Source organism: Blastomyces dermatitidis (genome assembly GCF_000003525.1).
Source record: "Blastomyces dermatitidis ER-3 genomic scaffold supercont1.11, whole genome shotgun sequence".
NCBI lineage: Eukaryota > Fungi > Ascomycota > Eurotiomycetes > Onygenales > Ajellomycetaceae > Blastomyces > Blastomyces dermatitidis.
The window spans coordinates 162,276-185,856 of record NW_025544784.1 but is presented as its reverse complement, the minus strand read 5'-3'; the positions used below and the strand labels follow the sequence as shown (position 1 = coordinate 185,856).

General features: G+C 33.4%; 2 protein-coding genes across 2 annotated transcripts; both read left to right on the top strand.

Annotated features, from left to right (window-relative positions):
• Positions 1-5,837: 5,837 nt before the first annotated feature.
• Positions 5,838-6,077, top strand: BDCG_08333 (uncharacterized protein; the record flags this gene model as incomplete). The annotated part of the gene is made up of 1 exon (XM_045424114.1): positions 5,838-6,077. One exon carries the CDS (start codon positions 5,838-5,840, stop codon positions 6,075-6,077), a length of 240 nt encoding a protein of 79 aa, XP_045272898.1.
• Positions 6,078-15,496: 9,419 nt separating this feature from the next.
• Positions 15,497-23,280, top strand: BDCG_08332 (1,3-beta-glucan synthase component FKS1). Its single transcript, XM_045424113.1, has 4 exons — positions 15,497-16,395; positions 16,537-16,721; positions 16,796-22,054; positions 22,138-23,280. The coding sequence occupies exons 2-4, from the start codon at positions 16,567-16,569 to the stop codon at positions 22,442-22,444; spliced, it is 5,721 nt and encodes a 1,906-aa protein (XP_045272897.1). The 5' UTR covers positions 15,497-16,395; positions 16,537-16,566; the 3' UTR covers positions 22,445-23,280.
• Positions 23,281-23,581: the final 301 nt, after the last annotated feature.

The following is a 23,581-nucleotide window of genomic DNA, read 5'->3' as shown; positions in this document are numbered from 1 at the left end:
ACTACTTCTTAAGATGAGTAAATAAACTGTTATACACTCATCAGACTAGACTGGCCGCCGGGATCATGAATTTCACATTTAGTCTCATTTGATCTGATCTCATACATTTCTTGGCGTGAATCCCACTGGTACTGACTATTAAAAAAACATGTAAAGTGACTATATATCAGATCTTAAAATGAAACCATGACTTGAAAAAAATGAGAAAGTGATCTCATTTAATCTTATTTAGTCTCATTCTTGACATAAAGTTACTATTTTTAGACATTTTAAGGTTTTTTTTAGACTATTTTTGATTTTTTAAAAAGTAACACTTTTTGGTAACGCTCAAATAAGATTTAAAGTCATTTAAAGCAATAAAAATAATTTAAATTGAGAAGTGAAAATCATGTTCTCATTTGAAAAATGTGATAAGAGTAGACAGTAAGTCTCACTGAGACAGTATGAAACTACTATCTAATGTTAAAACCGTGTAATGAAATCAGTTGAATTGATAATCAGACTATCAAAAAATCTGATCCTGGTCTCAGACACGGTCATACGGTCAGTCTATATCAGACTGACTGCAGTATTGATGTACAAGTGATTGAAACTGTCTTTATTATCTTATAAAACTGCAACAGTAAATCAATCACATATTTCAACTGAGTTCACTTTATATCAGAAAGTTTTAATATCTGAATCTTTTTTCAATCAGAGTGTTGCACTCAATAATCAATTGTCTGACATAATTCAAGAGTCTGAACAGTTATCTTATATATTGAACTTCATTATATTCTAACATTCTGTATTATATTCAGTGATATGACTGATTTATTTATTTATTGAATATTATGAAATCATTGTTATTGTTTAGAGAATATATAAATTGCATTAACAATGTTTTAAATCTGTGATATTTAAATTATTAGTCAATCTATTCAAAATTAACAGTAGTGTTATCAAAAAGTATTATTAAAAAGCAATATTAAAAAGTGTTATCAAAAAATATTATCTTTTGCAAAGTGAATGCAAAAGTTACTTGAGTAATTACTTTCATCTCATTCTCATCTCAAGAATCAGTTATCTCATTATTCTTTGTCTTGATATTAAGATTCTTTATCAGTATTTATATCACAAGTTAAATCACATGAGCAATGCAGAGAATATGACCTTGTTTACTATTTCAGAAATACAAAGTCAATTTTTGCTTCAAGCTCTTTATCATAGTGTAGTTATTTGCGGCATTGTCAGTTGTTATTATTATTATTATTATTCTTCAATTATAGATGTATGCAGTCAGAGACTATGACATCTACCTAAGAATTAAAAGTTCTCAGAGTTTTTCCTATATCTATAAAGATAACTATCATACATTCATTAATTTCAGATATGCAAAATCAGAAAATTTCAGCTCAGAACATAAAAACTGTTTACAAATTGCAGTCTTTTAACACCTTCTGATACTTTGAAACCATTTGACAATATCATGACAAAAGAAAAGAGAACACAGTCTTAAAGATACAGACATTAAATAGATAGATAGAAAAAAATAGAAAGGAAAAAATAAAGTAAAATAAAGAGAGACTGTATTGAAACAAATTCTCAAAAGATAGTATATAGCTGTTTTAACAGACTATATCTGATTCATTTCCTTCTCTTCATATTCAGATATTTCTGAATTCAGTCATTTTCTTATAGCTGCTTGAATTTCTGATTCAAAGTCTATTAAGTATTTAATTCCTGTCTCAGTTGAGAATAAGAATCTCATATTTAATTGATTTAGATCATACTTCTCTTTCAATCTGACTCTGAGACTATTGTATAATGCACAGTGCATTACAATATTCTCAGGATTCTCATTTGCATTGCAGAATGAGCATTCCATTGAATCAAATCTATCATCACATCTTTGCATATAAGATTTGAAATAGCCATGTTCTAGTTTTAGCTGTGTTATAGATGAGAATATTTTCTTTTTACATTTAATTGAACAAGATTTCCACTTGGGTTTTGTTTCAAATCTTGAATAATGTATACTATTCTTTTGTTTCTGCCAGCTTTCATTTCACTTGTCTAAACAAGATTCTTTTATTTTTCTCTTTATAAAAGATCAGGACATAATTTTTGAATAGATCTGCTTAGTTCTGGACCTTTTTTTACAGCTGAATCAGCCAATTCATTGCCATGAATATTCATATGAGCAGGAACTTAGTGTAGATGAATTATCAGCTTTGATGTTCTTCTCTTTTGAATTTTTAAAACAGAGTTTAAAATCAGTTCAAGATTCATTTGATCATTATAAAGCTGATCATTTCTAAGTCTTTTTAAAGCAGCTTGACTATCAGAGAATATTCATATCTCTTTCAAACTATTTTCTCTTTTATAAGATTTTGTTTTAATAAGTTTCAAAGCTTTCACTGTTGCAAATAGTTCAGCATCAAAGACTTCAGATTCACAGCCTAGACTTCAGAAATCTGAGATAAAATTAATACTATCTTAAGTATAAGTCATTGTCAGTTGTAATTGAAAGAAGACTGAGACTAATATCTCAATAGTCATTTTTAATCACAGTTATTAATATCTCTGCTATATAATTCTCAGTATAACTACTGATCAATGATTCAGATTCAATTAATGTCTCTTAATAAGTTTAGTTCTCATCAATGTAATAACATATAACTCTCATAAATGCAAGATTATTTATACTAGTTCATGCATTCACTGTGAGAGACACTCTTCAATGATTCTTCAACTCTGATTCTAGATGATGTATATTGACTTTGTAGTATGTCCCGAGATTGAACTGAAGACAGAATTGATATAGAATATGAAGATTTAAATTAAGTATTTGAAGAAGTGTTCAGAATTCAGAGATTTCAATTAATTAAAGAGAAAGATTCAGAGATATACACATGTGAAGTAATTATTCACAGCAGTTATCAGATGAGAGTTATAGAATCAGAGTACTGATACATGATTGTTTTTATATAATTTTCTTCAAATTAGAAAGTTAGTATTATCAAAAATCATTATCTGATAGAGTAACTTATCAGCTCAGTAGTAATTTTCTGATTATTTTTCTTTTATTATCTGTATTCTGATTACTTCAGATATTAGAAAATTTCTTCAGAGTTATAATCAGTTAATAATGAATGTTTCTGAATAAAGTTGTAGTAATTGTAGCAGAGAGATAACTCTTCAGTAATCTGTAATACAATCTGTTAATAATTATTTTATAGTTCATCTCAGTGTTTATGTTGAGTTTTTTATAAATTTCATAATCTGAAATCAGATGTGAAGAATGAAGTAATTATCTATTATAATTGAAAGAAAGCATTCTGTGTTGAATTGTAAATAACATAGACTTTGTAATTCACAGTGATTTCTTAAAGAGTTTATAAATCTTCAATAGAAGTAAAAGAAGTGAAAGAAATGAATTCAGAAGATATAATAATAATTTAAAAAAGATAATAATTTGTTTTCAATAACTGATCACTGATATGTGTAAGAAGAATTAGACTGACTGTGTGACTGTGTCTGAGATCAGAATCAAACTTTACAGTTATCATATTATCTAAAAGTATTACTTCTGATCATGGTTTGTATTCATTACATTGATCTCAAATCACATTATTTCAAATATTAAAGATCTCAGATTCACTTTTCAAATAAAAATCTAGTTCTGAATAAAGAATATGTTTGAATTCTTAGTCATATTTTCATTCTGATCTCATTATTGAGAATAGTATTAAATGAGATTATAAAATCACTTCTTACTTACATAATATTATAATATAGCGCTCATTTATTGAAAATTCAATAAAGAGTATTATTAAATATTATTACTTTTCTGAACACAGATTATAATTCATATAATTCTAATTATGAAAAAAATATAAAATATAAAAAAAAAATAAAAAATAAAAAATCAAACAAAAACAAGAAAAAATCAGAATGAATAAAAAAAAAAAAGAGAAAGAAAAATAAAATAAAAGAAAAATAAAAAAATAAAAAATAAAAATAAAAAAAATCAAGATTGCAGAGCTGTAGTATCTTTAAAATACTTACTTCTCAGAGTCTTTATAATGTTTATTATCAACTGTGTATTTCTCACAGTGAGAGTAACACAGCTGTGATGAGTTATTATCTTAATATTATCTAATAAATAATCTGTATATATCTGTATAAATGTGAATATTTAGAAAATATACAGTTAAAAAGTGTGATCAGAGTGAACTCTGCTGTCACTTGAATGACATTAAGAACAGAATGCTGAAATCAATAATTTCTCTCATTCATTTCACAGATAAGACAGATAAAGATGAGTTTGAGAAATATAATATTCTCTGACTTCTGATAAAAATAGATCTTATAAAGAGACTCTATTTTCATAATATCAGAGACTGAGTGTTATTAAAAAGTGTTACTTTCATGCAATGTATATACACTTACTGCAACAATTCACTCTCTGCATATGTAACTAAGAGTTGTGACTTTCTCACACTGCATGACTCTCTCTGAGATGCTGGCACTGATTTGCAATTCACACAGTCTCTCAGTTCAGTATGTGCTTCATGTATACAGCTCTGCATGCTGAAGCTGTATTGATTATTATAATCTAGTATGATACTCACTTTTCACAGATCATGTTTCATTTGAGAGAGAAGAGAAAGAAGACACAACTGTGATTTTATTGAGAGAGAATGAATAATTAGTAATATTGAATATAATTTAATTCTTCTGTATTTAAAATTTGATTAGTCTATACTCTTTAATTTGAGAGTTTCTAAGAGTGTTTTAATAGTTTTCATATCAGCTTGAACTTAGTAATGAGTTGAAGAAGAAGAGAAAAGAGAGAAGAAAGAAATGAGAATAACTTATCTTTATAATATAAAAATAGAGAATTGCTGCAATTATTCTTTCTAGTAACAAAGATCTGTTTTCTGCATGTATCTCTGATATAGATTATATAATAACTGTATACAAAGAATATCAACACTGCATGTGTTGAATGAAGATGATATTGCTATACAATACTGTAGCTGTTTTCATATATCTCTGAAAGCTGTTAATATTTTCTTTGTCTCTTTATATTTGATAAGTTAGTAATATATTTCAATGTACTCTCTCTTTTATTATTATCATCATCATTATTATTACTATTATTATTATTATTATTATCATCATCATTATTAACATCATTACTATTATCATTATTATTATCATTATTATCATTATTATTATTATTATTATTATTATATTATTTCTGATCATCTCTTCTATCTTCACTTATGTTCAACACTCACTGAAATTAATTATATTATCTTTCTTTAAATATTCTACAGTTCTGCAGATCATCAAGGCGCGTGAGTACTATCACAGATTGAAGAGAGAGAAGAAGAAGATGTTTAAGTGAGAAGAGACAGATTGTAAGACATGTTATAATGTCTTAAAGAGACTCTGTAAGAGAGTAGAATGATAATGATTTTAAGTAATACTTCTGATAGATTTAAACTGAACTAAGTATAGAAATAATGTGAATAACACTGCCTGTGAGAGATTGAAGAAGAAGACAGTGAAGAGTCTTATACAGTAGTGATAAGATCAGAGGAAGTTCTGAGAATGATTTGAGTTCAAGATAAAGAGAGAGAGAGAGAGAGAGAAGAAGAGTGTTACTGCAAATAAGCAGCAGCAGAAGAAGATTGAGAGAGTATTGAAGTAGAAGATAAAGAAGTTAAAACTGATAAGTTTTTTATTTATTAAGAGACAATGATTTTTAATAATACTTCTGTTCTCTAATTGATTAGCAGGAGCTGATAGAGAAGAAGGGAATTGAGATCTTATTCAGGTCTCAAATGCACTTCATAATTCAGAATATTGAGAAGATAGTTCTACTCTCTGAGCATGTCAATCTGCTTATCATTGAAGTGAAACCCGAGACAGCAGATCATAAAATGCAGGATTTTAAGATGCAGGTTGATCTGACTGAGAGAAAGCAGCAGAAACTCTTCTCTGAGAAGACAGTGAAGAGAGATTTTAAGATGATTATCATCTCAGATGAGAAGAAGAAGAAGAAGAAGAAGAATAAGAAGTGAATTATAAAGAATAAGAAGAAGAATGAGAAAGAGAAGAAGTAGATTTTTTTCTTTTTATATTAGTTAGTTGTAAGTTTAAGTTTTTAATTATTAATAATTAAAATTGATTTTAAGTTTTTTAAAATTATTGTACAAGTTGTAATCAAGTCAGAAATGATATATATATATATATATATATAACTATCATGATTCACAAATCACTATAATGTATAAGTATCAACATTTTTTCAACATTGATATTCACAATATTAATATATTTTTAATGATATTATGTGATAATATAATTTGATAACACTCTCTTTCACAATATTAATATATTTCAAGAAATATGACAGAGATTAATCAAGATTATTTATTTACTTTTATACATTAATGATATTCAATCTGAGTTAGTACTAAAATTATAACTAAGCTAAGAAACAAGATTATTTTCTCATATATTAATTCTTCTTACACACATCAGTGATCAGTTATTGAAAATAAATTATTATCTTTCTTAAATTATTATCATGTCTTCTGAATCTACTTCTTTCACTTCTTTTACTTCTATAGAAGATTCACAAACTCTTTAAGAAATCACTGTGAATCACAAAGTCTATATTGTTTACAATTCAACATAGAATACTCTCTTTCAATTATAATAAATAATTACTTCATTCTTCACATCTGATTTCAGGTCATAAAATTTATGAAAAACTCAACATAAACATTGAGATGAACTATGAAATAATTATCAACAGATTACATTGTAGATTACTGAAGAGTCATCTCTCTACTACAATTACTATAACTTTATTCAGAAACATTCATCATGAACTGATCATGACTCTGAAGAAATTTTCTGACATCTGAAGTCATCAGAATGCAGATAATAAAAGAAAAATAATCAGAAAATTACTACTAAGCTGGTAAGTTACTCTATCAGATAATGATTTTTAATACTACTAACTTTTTAATTTGAAGAAAATCATGTGAAAATAATCATATATCAGTACTCTAATTTCACAACTCTCATCTGATAACTTCTGTGAATAATTACTTTATATATATATATCTCTGAATCTTTCTCTTTGATCAATTAAAAATCCAGAATTCTAAACACTTCTTTAAGTACTTAATTCAAATCTTCATATTTCATATTGATTCTGTCTTCAGTTCAACCTTGAGACACACTATAAAGTCAATATATAATATCTAGAATCAGAGTTGAAGAATCATTGAAGAGTGTCTCTCACAGTAAATGCATGAACTAGTATAAACAATCTTACATTTATAAGAGTTATATATTATTACATTGATGAGAACTGAACTTATTAAGAGATATTAATTAAATTTGAATCATTAATCAGTAATCATACTAAGAATTATATAGCAGAGATATTAATAACTGTGATTAAAAATAACTATTGAGATATTAGTCTCAGTCTTCTTACAATTATAACTGATAATGCTGTGAATAACTATACTATGATGAAGAGCTTGAAGTAAAAATTGACTTTGCATTTCTGAAATAATAAACAAGATCATATTCTCTGTATTACTTATATAATTCAACTTATGATACAAACACTGATAAAGAATCTTAACATTAAGATGAAGAATAATAAGATAACTGATTCTTGAAATGAGAATGAGATAAAAGTGATTACTTAAGTAACTTTTATATTCACTTTGTAAAAGATAATATTTTTTAATAACACTTTTTAATATTGTTTTTTAATAATACTTTTTAATAATGCTACTGTTAATTTTGAATAGATTGACTAATAATTTAAATATAACAGATTTGAAATATTACTAATGTAATTTGTATCTTCTCTAAATAACAATAATAATTTCATGATATTTAATAAATAAACAAATCAGTCACATCACTGAATATGATACAGAATGTTAGAATATGATAAAGTTCAATATATAAGATAACTGTTCAGACTCTTCAATTATATCAGATAATTAATTCTTGAGTATAATACTCTGATCAGAAAAAGATTCAGATATTGAAACTTTCTGATATAAAGTAAACTCAGTTGAAATATGTGATTAATTTACTGTTTCAGTTTTATAAGATAATAAAGACAGTCTTAATCACTTATATATCAATGCTACAGTCAGTCTTGTGAGTGTATAACAGTTTATTTACTTATCTTGAGAAGCAGTTAAATCACTTAAAAAGAAATTCAGTCTGAGATAATACTATAGTACAGAATATTATTACTGTAAGAAATAAACTAGTATATTACTACAGTAAAACTGAACAATCTTTTACAGAGTACTATACTATAGCAGCTCTATTAGATCTCTTCTGTTAAGTTAATATCTACACTTCTCAAGATTGAACAGAGAAGAAATGAGACTCATATATTAAATTAGTCTGAGACTACTATAATACTAACTATCAGAGATTTGAATAAGTAGATGTTTAAGATATGAAGACAGTGAAATATAATTCTCTAGTAAGTAATGATCTTGAATAATACTTCATATCTCATAGAACTATAATACTAACTTTGAAACAGAACTTACATATATTGTTTGTAACTGAAAATCAGATAAAACTATATACTTATAAAACTGAATTTAACTGCTATCTTCAAGATAATCTGATGAATTTACACATCAAATCAATTCTAGAGTTATGAAAAATTGTTAAGAGTATATATTCAACTGTTACACTGATGATGCATGATATTCTGACAATTTCATTAACAGAGATGAGAATGAAGTAAAAGTTTAACTCAAGTTGAAATATTTATTACTATTGCTGAAGACAATTATAAGAAGAAATAATTAAGAAACTCATGATTGTAAAACATGGAATTATCAGACAGTTTAATACCTCTAATCACAGTATATCAGAGAAGTGTAGTTTTTATGAGAAAGTAAAGAATAAACTTATATAAGAATGTATTTAGTTGTTTCATAAGTGTTACTAATAATTGTTATCAAATTCTGATTATATAAGCAATCACTGAATGAACTGAATGAGACTGATTTTGATCTTTAGTCTCAGTCTCATTCTGATTTTGAAAGAATGATTATCTTTCACAGTTTATTCTGAGAAATTACTCTCATTTCACTGTTCTTGAATTAAATCTGGTCATTTTTCATATCATTTCTCTCAGAAATGGTTCATTTTCACATTTTTTTGAGGCTTGATTCTGGTGAGACTCACGCCAAGAAATGTATGAAATCAGATCAAATGAGATCAAATGTGAACTTTATGATCCCGCTCTCCAGTCTAAGAAGAATTAATATAAGAGAAAATAATCTTGTTTCTTAGCTTAGTTATAATTTTAGTACTAACTCAGATTGATTATTATCAATGTATAAAAGTAAATAAATAATCTTGATTAATCTCTGTCATATTTCTTGAAATATTTTAATATTGTGAAAGAGATTGTTATTAAATTATATTATCAGATAATATTATTAAAAATAGATTAATATTGTAAATATCAATGTTGAAAAAATGTTGATACTTATACATTATAGTGATTTGTGAATTATGATAGGTAAATATATATATATATATATTATTCCTGACCTGATTACAACTTGTATAATAACTTTTAAAAACTCAAAATTAATTTCAATTATTAACAATTATGAACTTATAACTAAGTAATATAAAAAGAAAAAAACTTTTTCTATTTATTATCTTTCTTCTCTTTCTCATTCTTCTTATTATTCTTTATAATTCACTTCTCATTCTTCTTCTTCTTCTTCTTCTTCTCATTTAAGATAATAATCATCTCAAAATCTCTCTTCACTGTCTTCTTAGAGAAGAGTTCTCACTGCTTTCTCTCAGTCAAATCAATCTGTATCTCAAAATCCTGTATTTTCTGATCTAGTGTCTTAGGCTTTATCACAGTTATAAGCAGATTGACATGCTCAGAGAGCAGAGCTGTCTTCTTAATATTCTGCATTATAAAGTGCATTTAAGATGTGAATAAGATCTTAATTCTCTTCTACTCTGTCAGCTTCTGCTAATTAATTAGAGAATAGAAGTGTTATCAAAAATTGTTATCTCTTAATAAATAAAAAACTTACTAGTTTTGACTTCTTTCTCTTCTACTTCAACACTCTCTTAATCTTCTTCTATTATTACTTATTCATAGTAATACTCTTCTTCTCTCTCTCTCTTCATCTTAGTTTTAAATCATTCTCAGAACTTCTTCTGATCTCATTACTACTATATAAGACTCTTCACTATCTTCTTCTTCAATCTCTTACAGACAGTGTCATCTATATGATTTCTATGCTTAGTTCAGTCTAAATCTATTGAAAGTGTTACTTAAAATCATTATTATTCTGCTCTCTTACAGAGTCTCTTCAAGATATTATAATATATCTTACAATCTGTCTCTTCTTTCTTCAATATCTTCTTCTTCTCTCTCTTCAATCTGTGATAGTACTCATGCACCTTGATGATCTGCAGAACTGCAGAATATTTCAAGAGAGATAATATCATTAATTTCAGTGAGTAGTAAAAAGAGATAAAGATAGAAGAGACAGTCAGAAATAATATAATAATAATAATAATAATAATGATAATGATGATAATGATGATAGTGATAGTGATGATAATAATAATGATAATGAAAGAGAAAGTGCATTGAAATATATTACTAACTTATGAAATATAAAGAGACTCAAAGAAAATATTAACAGCTTTCAGAGATGTACAGAAACAGCTACAGTGTTACATAGCAACATCATCTTCATTTAATACATGCACTGTTGATATTCTTTGTATACAGTTATTATATAATCTGTATCAGAGATATATGCAGAAAACAGATCTTTGTTACTTGAATAAATGATTGCAGCAATTCTCTATTTTCATATTATAAAGATAAGTTGTTCTTATTTCTTTCTTCTCTCTTTTCTCTTCTTCAATCAATCACTAATTTCAAGCTGATATGAAAACTATTAAAACACTCTCAGAAACTCTCAAATTGAAGAGTATAGACTAATCAAATTTCAAATGCAGAAGAAATTAAATTATCTTCTAAAGATTCAATTACTCATCTCTCTCTTAAATAAAACAGCAGTCATGTTCTCTCCTTCCTCAATTAAATGAAACATGACCCGCGAAAAGCGAGTATCACATCAGGCTATAATAATCAAGATGATCTCAGCATGTAGAGCTGTATATACACAGTGCATGCTGAACTGAGAGACTGTGTGAATTGCAAATCAGTAGCAGTATCTTAGAGAGAGCTATGCAGTGTGAGAAAGCTGCAACTCTCAGTTACATGTAGAATGACCGTGTGACCGTATCTGAGACCAGAATCAGATTTTTTGATAGTCTCATTATCAATTTGACTGATCTCATTACACGGTTTTAACATTAGATAGTAGTTTCATACTGTCTCAGTGAGACTTACTGTCTACTCTTGTCACATTTTTCAAATGAGATCATGATTTCCACTTCTCAATTTAAATTATTTTTATTGCTTTAAATGACTTTAAATCTCATTTGAGTGTTATCAAAAAGTGTTACTTTTTAAAAAATTAAAAATAGTCTAAAAAAAAATCTTAAAATGTCTAAAAATAGTAACTTTATATCAAGAATGAGACTAAATGAGATCAAATAAGATCACTTTCTTATTTTTTTCAAGTCATGATTTAATTTTAAGATCTGATATATAGTCACTTTACATGTTTTTTTGATGACTAGTCCCAGCGGGATTCACGTCAAGAAATGTATGAGATCAGGTCAAATGAGATTAAACATGAAATTCATGATCTCAGTGATCAGTCTAGTCACATATACAGAGAATAAATAATCACAGTAAGTGTATATGCATTAAAGTAACACTTTTTAATAATACTCAGTCTCTGATATGATGAAAATAGAGTCTCTCTGTGAGATTCATTTTTATTAGAAGTCAGAGAATCTTATATTTCTCAAGATTATCTTTGCATGTCTTATCTGTGAAATTGATGAGAAGAATCATCAATTTCAGTGTTCTGTTCTTAATGTTATTTAAGTGACAGCAGAGTTCACTCTGATCACACTTTTTAAGTGTATATTTTCTAATTATTCACATTTATACAGATATATACTGATTATTTATTAGATGATATTAAGATAATGACTTATCACAGTTATATTACTCTTACTGTGAGAGATATACAGTTGATAATAAACATTGTAAAAACTCTGAGAAGTGAGTATTTTGAAAATACTACAGCTCTGTAATCTTGATTTTTTTATTTTTATTTTTTATTTTTTTCTTTTTCTTTTATTTTTTTTTTCTTTCTCTTTCTTTCACTTTTTTTCTTTCTCTTCTTTTTTTCTTTCTCTTTTTTTTTGTTGTGATTTTTTCTTGTTATTATTTTTTTTTTAATTTTTTTAATTTTTTTTGTATTTTATATTTTTTTTCATTTAATATAATATTAATTACAATCTGTATTCAGAAAAGTACTGATATTTGATAATACTCTCTATTGAATTTTCAACAAATGAGCACTATGTTATAATATTATGTAAGTGAGAAATGATTTCATAATCTCATTTAATACTATTTTCAATAATGAGATCAGAATGAAAATATGACTAAGAATTCAAATATATTCTTTATCTGAGACTAGATTTTTATTTGAAAAGTGAATCTGAAACCTTTAATATTTGAAATAACATGATTTGAAATCAATGTGATGAATACAAATCATGATCAAAAGTAATGCTTTTAAGCAATGTAATAACTGTAAAGTTTGATTCTGGTCTCAGACACAGTCACACGGTCAGTCTACTCATAATATTGAACTTTACAGTTATAAAAAGTTTCTTAATATCTGTGAATATCATGACTTTATATATAATAAAACTCATAATAATTTTCTCTAAGAACAGGAAAATCAGTATCAGAAAGAAAAGATGAAAAAGAAAAAGACTTATAATTTTAACACTGTTGAGAGAGAGAGTGATTCTCTGATATAAATAAATAATTATCTTATTATAAATATTTAAAATGAATATAATAATCAGTGTCTGTGACTGAGCTTTAAATAGTTATATTATACACAGTCTTTATATAATAAATTATTTTAGAAGTTGATAAGAATAGCAGAAGTGTACATACTGAGAAATAAAATTTATTAAGCTTATATAATATCTTCTTGAAATAGAGAGAGCTAGTAATAAAAGCAGAGATAATAGAAGCAGAGATAGTAAAAGTAGCAGAAGTGAGAGTTACAGAAACAGAGATAGTAGAAGCAGGAGAATCAGACACAGAGATAGATATAAAAGATTAAAAGAGAGTAGCAGAGAAAGAAACAGAGAGAGTAGAGAGAAATACAGAAGACTCAGTCATATAAAATACAGATAATTTCTTTATTATCACATCTTTCAAGTTCTTAATCAATGATTCAATATTGAGATTAAAATTATTAGCAGATATAAATCTGTTAATATATGAAGATTTCATATAAATTAAAATACATATATCAGTATCTACAGTTATATAAAATGATTAGAAAATATAATCAGAAAATATAATCAGATACTCACTGAAGAAAAGAGAGTCAGAAGTGTATAAGAAGATAAAGAAGATATATTATTCATAATAGTATATTCTGATAATTATTAGAAGATAAACAAGTTCTGAATACATTTTATAATATAATACTCTTACTGCTAATAAACTGCTCAGTATGAGTACTATGAGAACACTTGTTATAAGAATAAAGAGTCATTATCAAAAACATATATAATGTAATAGATAAATAACAGATAGATAATGTTGAATAAGAGAAGAAATAGAAATCTTAGATAAGATAGTAATATTCAATAATGATAATAATGAAGAAGATAATTAAAAAATGAGAAGAGTTAGTGAATAAGTAATATAATATAGTGAAAGTTTCTTTGTAAAAATGTATATAAGATGCTAGCTGAATCAGAAATAGATCATATAATCATAAATACTAGTAGTACACTAATCTGTATAAAGCTAGAGTGTAAATTATAATCACATGAGTGTGACTGAATCTGATGAGAGAGAATATAATTTGAAAGAATATACAATTACTGAATAATAATACAGTCACTTCTGAACTTGCTTACAAATGTAAAGAGATCATAGCAGTCATCAATTAATTTAGTGTACAGTATATAAGAAGCCGGTGTACACCTGTAATTTTATACTGACTTAAGCAATCTTTGAATCACACTATTATATAAAAGAAAGTAATTATATTGTTAATTATTATATCTATATTCACTACTACTAGTCTACATTTATTTAATTTAGAATAGATTTTTAAAAAGCTTATAATACAGTCTTATATTCTCTTAGATATATAATATTAATCAAGAACTTTTACTTCTATTATTAATATACAGAAATTAATGAAGTAAGTTAAATAGTAGTACTATTAAATATCTAGTAATCTCAATTAAGTAATTTATACAGAGAGAAATCTTACTCTTAATAAAGAGATTCTTCTAATAGAGAATAGATAGCTACAGTAAGCTCTTAATTAAGAGAGAAGATATTATAAGTATAATAGAGTAATAAGATTATAAGATTTTTTAAATTTATTATTAACACAGTTCTTTTTATTAATAAAGATATAAATTATATATAAGAAAATAATCACTTCTGAAGCTGTTAAAAAGAATGAGTAGACTTATAATAAAAAGAATATCAAGTTATAATACACTATTCTTAAAAAATAGAAGAAGATAAATATTATAAAGAAGAGAATAGAGTAAGAGATAGCTTATTAAACAGTAAAGTAGTAAAAGATATAAATAAGACTGCAAGAGCTACTCAACAGCAGATTGAAAAGAAGCTTAGAGATATAAGAAAGACTTAAGAGTAAAAAGAGAAGAAAGAATAAGCTGCTGTACAGCAGTAATCACAGTTAAATAAGAAAAAGATTAAAGAATTTAAAAATTATATTTCTAATCAGAAAAGTAGATTCTTGATTTTATAAAGAGTAATTAAATCACATTTTCAGAGTTCTATCAGAATATTTATGAATTCACTGCTGAATAAATCTGATAATATTATAATCTCTACTAATTTAATAGCTGTTTACTCACTGAATCTATCTTAATTCAAGATTTCATATTTCAGATGAGTTATTAAGCTTAATAAACATTTACAGAATTAGCTGTATATTTTTATATGTAATTTTCTATATATATTTTCATCATATAATATATCACCTTAAAATCTAATTGCATTGTTAAGATATCAATGAAAATATTTCATCATCATGATGGCGAAATGAGGCGTTGGGTGGTTGATCACGTTACAGAGTTCACCTGACAACTACGGAGTAGTGGTTCAAATGATTAAGTCACATCAACTTTCTTGGCAAGTCAGCCAAGCCGGTAGTGGGTCCAGTTGACGTGTAGGCTCCACTCTTGCTGTCATAGCCAACTTTTTTTGCCTCTTGTTCTTCCCTCCATCCTACTGTCACAGCCAACTTTTTCTTGCCTCTGATTTTCTGTGCTCCTTGGTTTTTCCTCTTTTTTCTTTTTTTCTTTCTCTTCTTCGTAGTCGACACATTGTTTTTCTGTCCTCTCTTCTCCCACGGGCCCCAACCTATTTACTTTACCTTCCCACTCGTTACAAAGGGTCAAAGTAAAGCTGGGAGGACGGGAAATAGTAGAGTCGTACGGATCCTTCTCTCATGTCCGTCTCCTGGTGTTGCTTTTGCTGCTACGACCGCCGCCGCGCCTTCTCTCGTTTCGGCACTATTGGCTGAGTAACCGCAGACCCCCTTCGCTCGTTTCACAACAACAGGAACAGGAACCCAACTCAACCCATCCCTTTTCTTTTTCCTCTTCTTCCTCCTTTCTTCCTCTCCCCCCCCAATCCACGACTCGACTCTCCCCCTCTGCTTCTCAATTCTTGTCTCGGATACGCAGAGGGTCTCGAGTGCTAGAGCCCACCTAGTAGAAAAGTGTCGTCGTCCTCGATTCCTTCCTCTCTCTCCTTGTTGGCGTGGAGACCACAAACCCGCTCGCTTGTGTCAAGAGCCAAATCAACTCGTTCGGTTCTTCAGTAAATCCGCGAAGAAATTCCGACCACTTTTGCTTTCTCGCCCAGAAGAAGAAAGGAAAATCACAGCAAGCACCTGAACGAATTATACAGGTTCAATTTTTTATTTGTTTTGGGTTGCCAATCTACCTTCGTTTTGCGCTGCTAGTGTTTACTTATTTGCTCGACCCTGGTTTCCTTTAGTGAGCCATTCGACAACTGACGACTATCTCTCTGTCAATAATAAACCCATTTCATCCACGGAATCACCCTAGTCCTTCATATATCAGGATTAATGGGTATAATATAGTGTGAGTTGGGTGTTCTCTCCCTCCTGGGTCGTGGTTACCTTATTGTTGATGGAGATACATCTCGAAGCCTTCTTCTCCCAACAATAACCCTATGAAAGGATAATCGCTGACGTGATAGCTTGTGAATATATGTCATTGCAGCGGAGAAAAATAATTACTATCCATTGAATCATGTCGGTCCAACCGCAAGGTGGGGGCGGGGCCCAAAATGGGAATGGGTATGGTGATGGCTATCCCCAGAATACACCAGGCGACTCCTACTACCAAGACGGATACTACGAGCAGAATGATTATTCGCAGCATGATGGATACTATGACAACCAGGGGTAATTAACCTTCCGTCCCAATAGCACCGCTACAGAAAGTTACTGACTTGAGATTGGTTAATTCTTGTTCATAGCTACGGAGACCAATATCAGCAAGATGGCTACTACGATAACCAGCAGGGTTATGACGACGAGTACTACAACGATCAATACTACGATCAAGGCACTGCGGGTTACTACAATGGAGCCCATCCAGGGCGTCGCAGAGGTCATGATTCCGAAGAAGACTCGGAAACCTTTAGTGATTTTACCATGAAATCTGAAACTGCGCGCGCTGCGGATATGGATTACTATGGCCGCGGTGATGAGCGGTACAACAGCTACAACGAGCACCAGATGGGCGGCCGTGGTTACCGCCCTCCTTCCTCGCAGATCTCCTACGGTGCAAACAGGTCTTCTGGTGCTTCTACCCCTGTCTATGGACTCGACTACGGCAACGCTCTCCCTGCTGGCCAACGCTCCCGAGAGCCGTATCCCGCCTGGACTTCAGATGCCCAAATCCCTATCTCCAAGGAGGAGATCGAAGACATCTTCTTGGACCTCGTCAACAAATTCGGATTCCAGCGTGATAGCATGCGAAACATGTACGACCATTTTATGACCTTGCTTGACTCTAGGGCGTCCCGCTTGACCCCCAACCAGGCTCTTCTGTCTCTTCATGCAGACTATATTGGGGGCGATAATGCAAACTATCGCCGTTGGTATTTCGCTGCTCATCTCGACTTGGATGATGCCGTAGGATTTGCCAACATGAAACTAGGCAAGGGCAATCGCAAAACTAGAAAGGCTCGCAAAGCCGCCAAGAAAGCCGCAGGCAATGACCCGAAAAATGAAGAAGAAACACTCGCTGATATGGAAGGAGACAACAGCCTGGAAGCTGCAGAGTATCGCTGGAAAACCAGGATGAATCGCATGTCCCAGCATGAGCGTGCCCGTCAAATAGCCTTATATTTGCTCTGCTGGGGCGAAGCCAATCAGGTCCGATTCATGCCCGAAGCTCTCTGCTTCATCTTTAAGTGTGCCGACGACTACTACCACTCGCCCGAATGCCAAAATCGCGTGGAGCCTGTTGAAGAATTCACTTACCTCAACGATATTATCACCCCACTCTACCAATACTGTCGCGACCAAGGATATGAGATCTTCGATGGAAAGTACGTTCGACGGGAAAAAGATCACAATAAGATCATCGGCTACGATGACATCAACCAGCTCTTCTGGTACCCCGAAGGAATCGAACGGATTGTGATGAATGACAAATCCCGCATTGTAGACGTGCCGCCCGCCCAACGATACCAGAAACTCAAGGACGTTAACTGGAAAAAAGTGTTTTTCAAGACCTACAAGGAAACTCGATCTTGGTTCCATATGATGGTGAATTTTAATCGTATCTGGGTCATCCACGTCGGTGCCTTTTGGTTTTACACTGCTTTCAACTCACCGACTCTCTACACAAGGGAATACAAACAGCTGGAAAACAATCCCCCTACTGCTGCCGCGCGGTGGACGGCCACAGGGCTGGGTGGTGCTGTGGCCACCTTCATTATGATCTTTGCCACAATATGCGAATGGTGCTACGTTCCTCGAGCGTGGGCTGGTGCACAGCACTTGACCAAACGGCTGCTCTTCCTCATCGGAATTTTCTGTATCAACATCGGGCCTGCAGTTTTTGTCTTTGGGGTTACTCAAGATCATAAAGCTTCCCATGTTTTGGGTGTTGTATCATTCTTTGTCAACCTAGCAACATTCTTCTTCTTCTCGGTTATGCCACTTGGTGGGCTCTTTGGCAGTTATATGAGAAAGAATTCTCGCCAATACGTTGCGAGCCAAACGTTTACTGCTAGCTACCCCAGACTCCGTGGAAATGACATGTGGATGTCTTACGGCCTATGGGTCTGCGTTTTCGGTGTTAAACTTGCTGAGTCATATTTCTTCCTGACTCTCTCCTTCCGTGACCCAATCCGGATCTTGTCACAGATGAAGATCAACCAGTGCGCTGGTGATAAACTTTTTGGAGCGTCGGCGGATGTTCTTTGCAAAGCACAACCCAGGATCCTGCTGGGTCTCATGTTCTTCACCGACCTCAGCTTGTTCTTCCTTGATACCTACCTATGCTATGTTATTCTCAACGCTGTCTTTTCAGTCGCCCGCTCATTCTACCTCGGGGTATCTATCTGGACTCCTTGGAGAAATATTTTCTCCCGCTTACCGAAGCGAATTTACTCGAAGGTCCTTGCAACTACCGACATGGAAATCAAATATAAGCCCAAAGTCCTCATCTCACAGGTTTGGAACGCAATTGTTATCTCGATGTATAGAGAGCACTTGCTGGCGATCGATCATGTTCAGAAACTCCTCTATCACCAGGTCCCCTCGGAACAGGAAGGAAAACGGACACTACGGGCTCCTACATTCTTTGTATCGCAAGAAGATAATTCCTTCAAGACAGAATTCTTTCCGACCCAGAGCGAGGCAGAACGTCGTATCTCGTTCTTTGCCCAATCCCTCTCAACTCCGATTCCTGAGCCAGTGCCAGTTGACAACATGCCTACATTCACGGTCCTTATTCCCCACTATAGTGAAAAGATTCTTCTTTCCCTACGTGAAATCATTCGCGAGGATGAGCCCTACTCCCGTGTGACGCTCCTAGAATACCTTAAGCAACTTCATCCACACGAATGGGACTGCTTTGTCAAGGATACCAAAATTCTGGCCGATGAAACCTCTCAATTCAATGGAGACGAGAAAAGTGAAAAGGACGCAGCTAAAACGAAAATCGATGACCTTCCGTTCTACTGCATCGGCTTCAAATCCGCTGCACCAGAGTATACCCTTCGGACTCGCATCTGGGCTTCGCTTCGCTCTCAAACTTTGTATCGTACCATTTCCGGTTTCATGAACTACAGCCGTGCGATTAAGCTTCTGTACCGTGTAGAAAACCCCGAAGTTGTTCAAATGTTCGGTGGCAATTCAGAGAAGCTCGAAAGGGAATTGGAAAGGATGGCTCGCCGCAAGTTCAGGATCGTGGTCTCTATGCAACGGTTTGCAAAATTTAACAAGGAAGAACGTGAAAACACCGAGTTCTTACTCAGAGCTTACCCGGATCTTCAAATTGCGTATTTGGATGAGGAGCCACCTGCTAACGAGGGTGAGGAACCCAGACTATACTCTGCCCTGATCGATGGCCATTCTGAGATCATGGAAAATGGACTACGCCGCCCGAAGTTCAGAATTCAGCTTTCTGGTAATCCAATTCTTGGAGATGGGAAATCCGATAATCAGAACCATGCGATAATTTTCTACCGTGGTGAATATATCCAGCTCATTGACGCTAATCAGGATAACTATCTGGAGGAATGTTTGAAGATCCGCAGTGTTCTTGCCGAATTTGAGGAGATGAATCCGGAGAATGTCTCGCCATACGTTCCCGGACTCCCTCCTGCCAAAACCAACCCGGTTGCAATCCTTGGCGCTCGCGAATACATCTTTTCGGAGAATATTGGAATCCTTGGTGATGTTGCTGCAGGCAAGGAACAGACTTTCGGTACCCTCTTTGCTCGAACACTTGCTCAAATTGGTGGCAAGCTCCACTATGGTCATCCTGATTTCCTCAACGGCATATTCATGACCACACGAGGTGGTGTTTCGAAAGCACAAAAGGGATTACATCTCAACGAGGATATCTATGCCGGTATGAATGCGCTTCTCCGTGGTGGCCGGATTAAGCATTGCGAATATTATCAGTGCGGAAAGGGTCGTGATCTTGGCTTTGGCTCCGTTCTCAATTTCACCACCAAAATTGGTACTGGTATGGGTGAACAGATGTTGTCTCGAGAATACTACTACTTGGGTACGCAACTACCGCTCGATCGCTTCTTGTCATTCTACTATGCGCATCCTGGTTTCCACATCAACAACCTTTTCATTATGTTTTCCGTGCAGATGTTCATGATTTGCTTGACGAATCTCGGTGCTTTGCGCAACCAAACTATCCCCTGTATCGTGAAGAAAGGAGTTCCAATTACCGATCGCCTGCTCCCTACCGGATGCGCGGACACAGATCCCATCCAGGCCTGGGTTAACCGTTGCATTGCTTCCATTTGCATCGTGTTCTTACTGTCTTTCTTTCCATTGGTTGTTCAGGAACTTACGGAAAGAGGAGCCTGGCGTGCGCTTACTCGTCTTGCGAAGCACTTCGGATCGCTATCTCCTTTCTTCGAAGTGTTTGTCTGTCAGATCTACGCCAACTCACTGCATAACAACTTGTCATTCGGAGGTGCTAGATACATCGGTACCGGCCGTGGGTTTGCTACTGCTCGTATTCCTTTCGGCGTACTCTACTCTCGTTTCGCTGGTCCGTCCATATATCTTGGCGCGAGGTTGTTGATGATGCTGCTGTTCTCAACGCTGACTGTTTGGGCTGGGTGGCTACTCTACTTCTGGGCTTCACTTCTTGCCCTTTGCATCTCACCATTCCTGTTCAACCCTCATCAATTTGCCTGGAACGATTTCTTCATTGATTACCGTGACTACCTGCGGTGGCTTTCTCGTGGCAATTCTCGTTCACACGCGTCTTCATGGATTGCCTTTTGTCGGCTCTCGCGTACTCGGATCACTGGTTATAAGCGCAAAGTTCTCGGAACTCCTTCAGAGAAGCTGTCTGGCGATGCTCCTCGGGCACAGCTCACCAATATTTTCTTCAGCGAAATTGTTGGACCCCTTGTCCTTGTGGCCGTTACTCTCATTCCGTATCTTTTCATCAATGCTCAGACGGGAGTCAAGGATGCAAAACCTACTAGTTCTCTGATCCGACTCGCCATCGTCGCTTTCGCTCCCATCGCGATCAATGCCGGCTGCCTTGCGATTCTTTTCGCAATGGCTTGCTGCATGGGTCCCGTGTTGAGTATGTGTTGCAAGAAGTTTGGCTCTGTACTCGCAGCTATCGCCCATGGTGTCGCTGTTGTTATGCTCTTGGCCTTCTTCGAAGTTATGTTCTTCTTGGAAGGATGGGTTTTCGCCAAAGCACTGCTTGGAATGATCGCGGTAGTCGCTGTCCAGAGATTCTTTTACAAATTGATCATTTCACTCGCTCTGACACGAGAATTCCGTCACGACACCTCGAATGTCGCATGGTGGACTGGTAAATGGTATAGCATGGGTTGGCACTCGATGTCTCAACCAGGACGTGAATTTCTTTGCAAGATCACGGAACTTGGAATGTTCGCTGCGGACTTTATCCTTGGACACGTTCTTTTGTTCTTCATGCTGCCGCCACTGTGCATCCCATATGTTGACAAGGGTCACTCAGTAATGCTCTTCTGGCTGCGTCCAAGGTATGATGTACCTTTCCCGCATCCGTTAATTAGAAAAGTTAAAAATAAAATAAAGGAAACTGAAAGCTAACCATGAACTGTAGCCGCCAAATCCGCCCTCCAATCTATTCTCTGAAACAATCCAAGCTCCGAAAGAGAAGGGTTATTCGCTTTGCCATTCTCTACTTTTTCATGCTCGTTGTTTTCCTTGGCCTTATCGTCGGACCTGTTGTTGCTGGTCCCCGCATCAACAAAATTTCCCTCCCAGCTCTCATTAACGACCTGAGCCTACTCCAACCAACGGGCCAAGACATTAATGATACCACTACCAGTCTAACTGGAAAGGCTTTGAATGATCCAGCGCCCAAATCCACAGGATCGAACAATAATCGGATGGCCCGGCTATTCTAATAAATAGCCAGAGGTAATAAAAAGGGCGTGCTGGAAAATACGCAAACACGAGCATTTCTTCGAGGCACTTTTTTCCTCGTAAATTTCTTACTTTTATATTACAAAGTCCTCAAAAGATGTCCCGAATGTATTCTTCAGTACACCAACAATTTACGGGACTGACGTGGACATGCATGGGAAGGGCATTTGAGGTTTTTTTTTTCGTTTGTCCCTTTAATTTCCTTTTTGTCTCTCTCATCTCTTAATGTCTCGTTCATTCATTCTCTCTTTCTCTCTCTCAATCATTTATATCCTTCTGATTAGACTTGAGATGAGACTTAAGTCGTTGATTTGGCTTGAGGTACTTTCCTGCTACGTGTTTCTTTACATACTGGCTATTAATGACAATTGCTGTTTTATTTCTTCTATTAGTTATTACTTTTTTATCCTGTTTGTTTGAGATTTAGTTCACTCCCAACTTACTGTTTTCATGCCTGCTTGTGTGATGACCTCGCGTAAACAAACCATGCTTGTTTTATACTCTCTATTAGTTACTTTATTTACTTTTTTCTTTGCCTTGCTTCTCCTCGTAATATCATATTTCTCTAGAGATACAATACTGTAACGCGAGACTTTTGTCTTCTCATTTTCTTTTAACTTCATAAGTACAAGCATCAAATGCTTGCTTACGCTCGCTTTGCTGCTTGCGCAGCCCGCTTTACCACTCCCACCCTCTACCCCTACCCCGCTCTTACCACCCCTTCCACCCCTTCCACCCCCTACCTCCTTTACCACCACCACCGCCTCTACCACCCCGCAGCTTCCCCTACCACTTCGACCCCCTACCTGTACCCCCTCTCATACCACCCCTACCACCCCTACCACCCCCTACCCCCTCTACCACCACCACCGCCTCTGCCGCCCTACAGCCCTCTCTATCACTTCCACACTCTACTTCTACCCCTTCATTACCACTTCTTCGACCCCTTCCAGTTTCTACCTCGTCTATCATCATCACCTCTACTGCTTCTACTACTCTCTTCCACTCTGTATCATCTCTATCATCATTATCGGATTAATCAGAGCTGTACAGGCTGCAGAGTCAGCTGTTCAATCTCATTCATGAATTCAAAGAGATGCACACGACTAGACTGACTG

Coding starts and splice junctions, on each gene's coding strand:
- BDCG_08332 (XM_045424113.1), top strand. CDS start 16,567: ATGTCGGTCCAACCGCAAGGTGGGGGCGGGGCCCAAAATGGGAATGGG. Junction 16,722..16,795: donor GGATACTATGACAACCAGGG/GTAATTAACCTT, acceptor TCTTGTTCATAG/CTACGGAGACCAATATCAGC. Junction 22,055..22,137: donor CTCTTCTGGCTGCGTCCAAG/GTATGATGTACC, acceptor CATGAACTGTAG/CCGCCAAATCCGCCCTCCAA.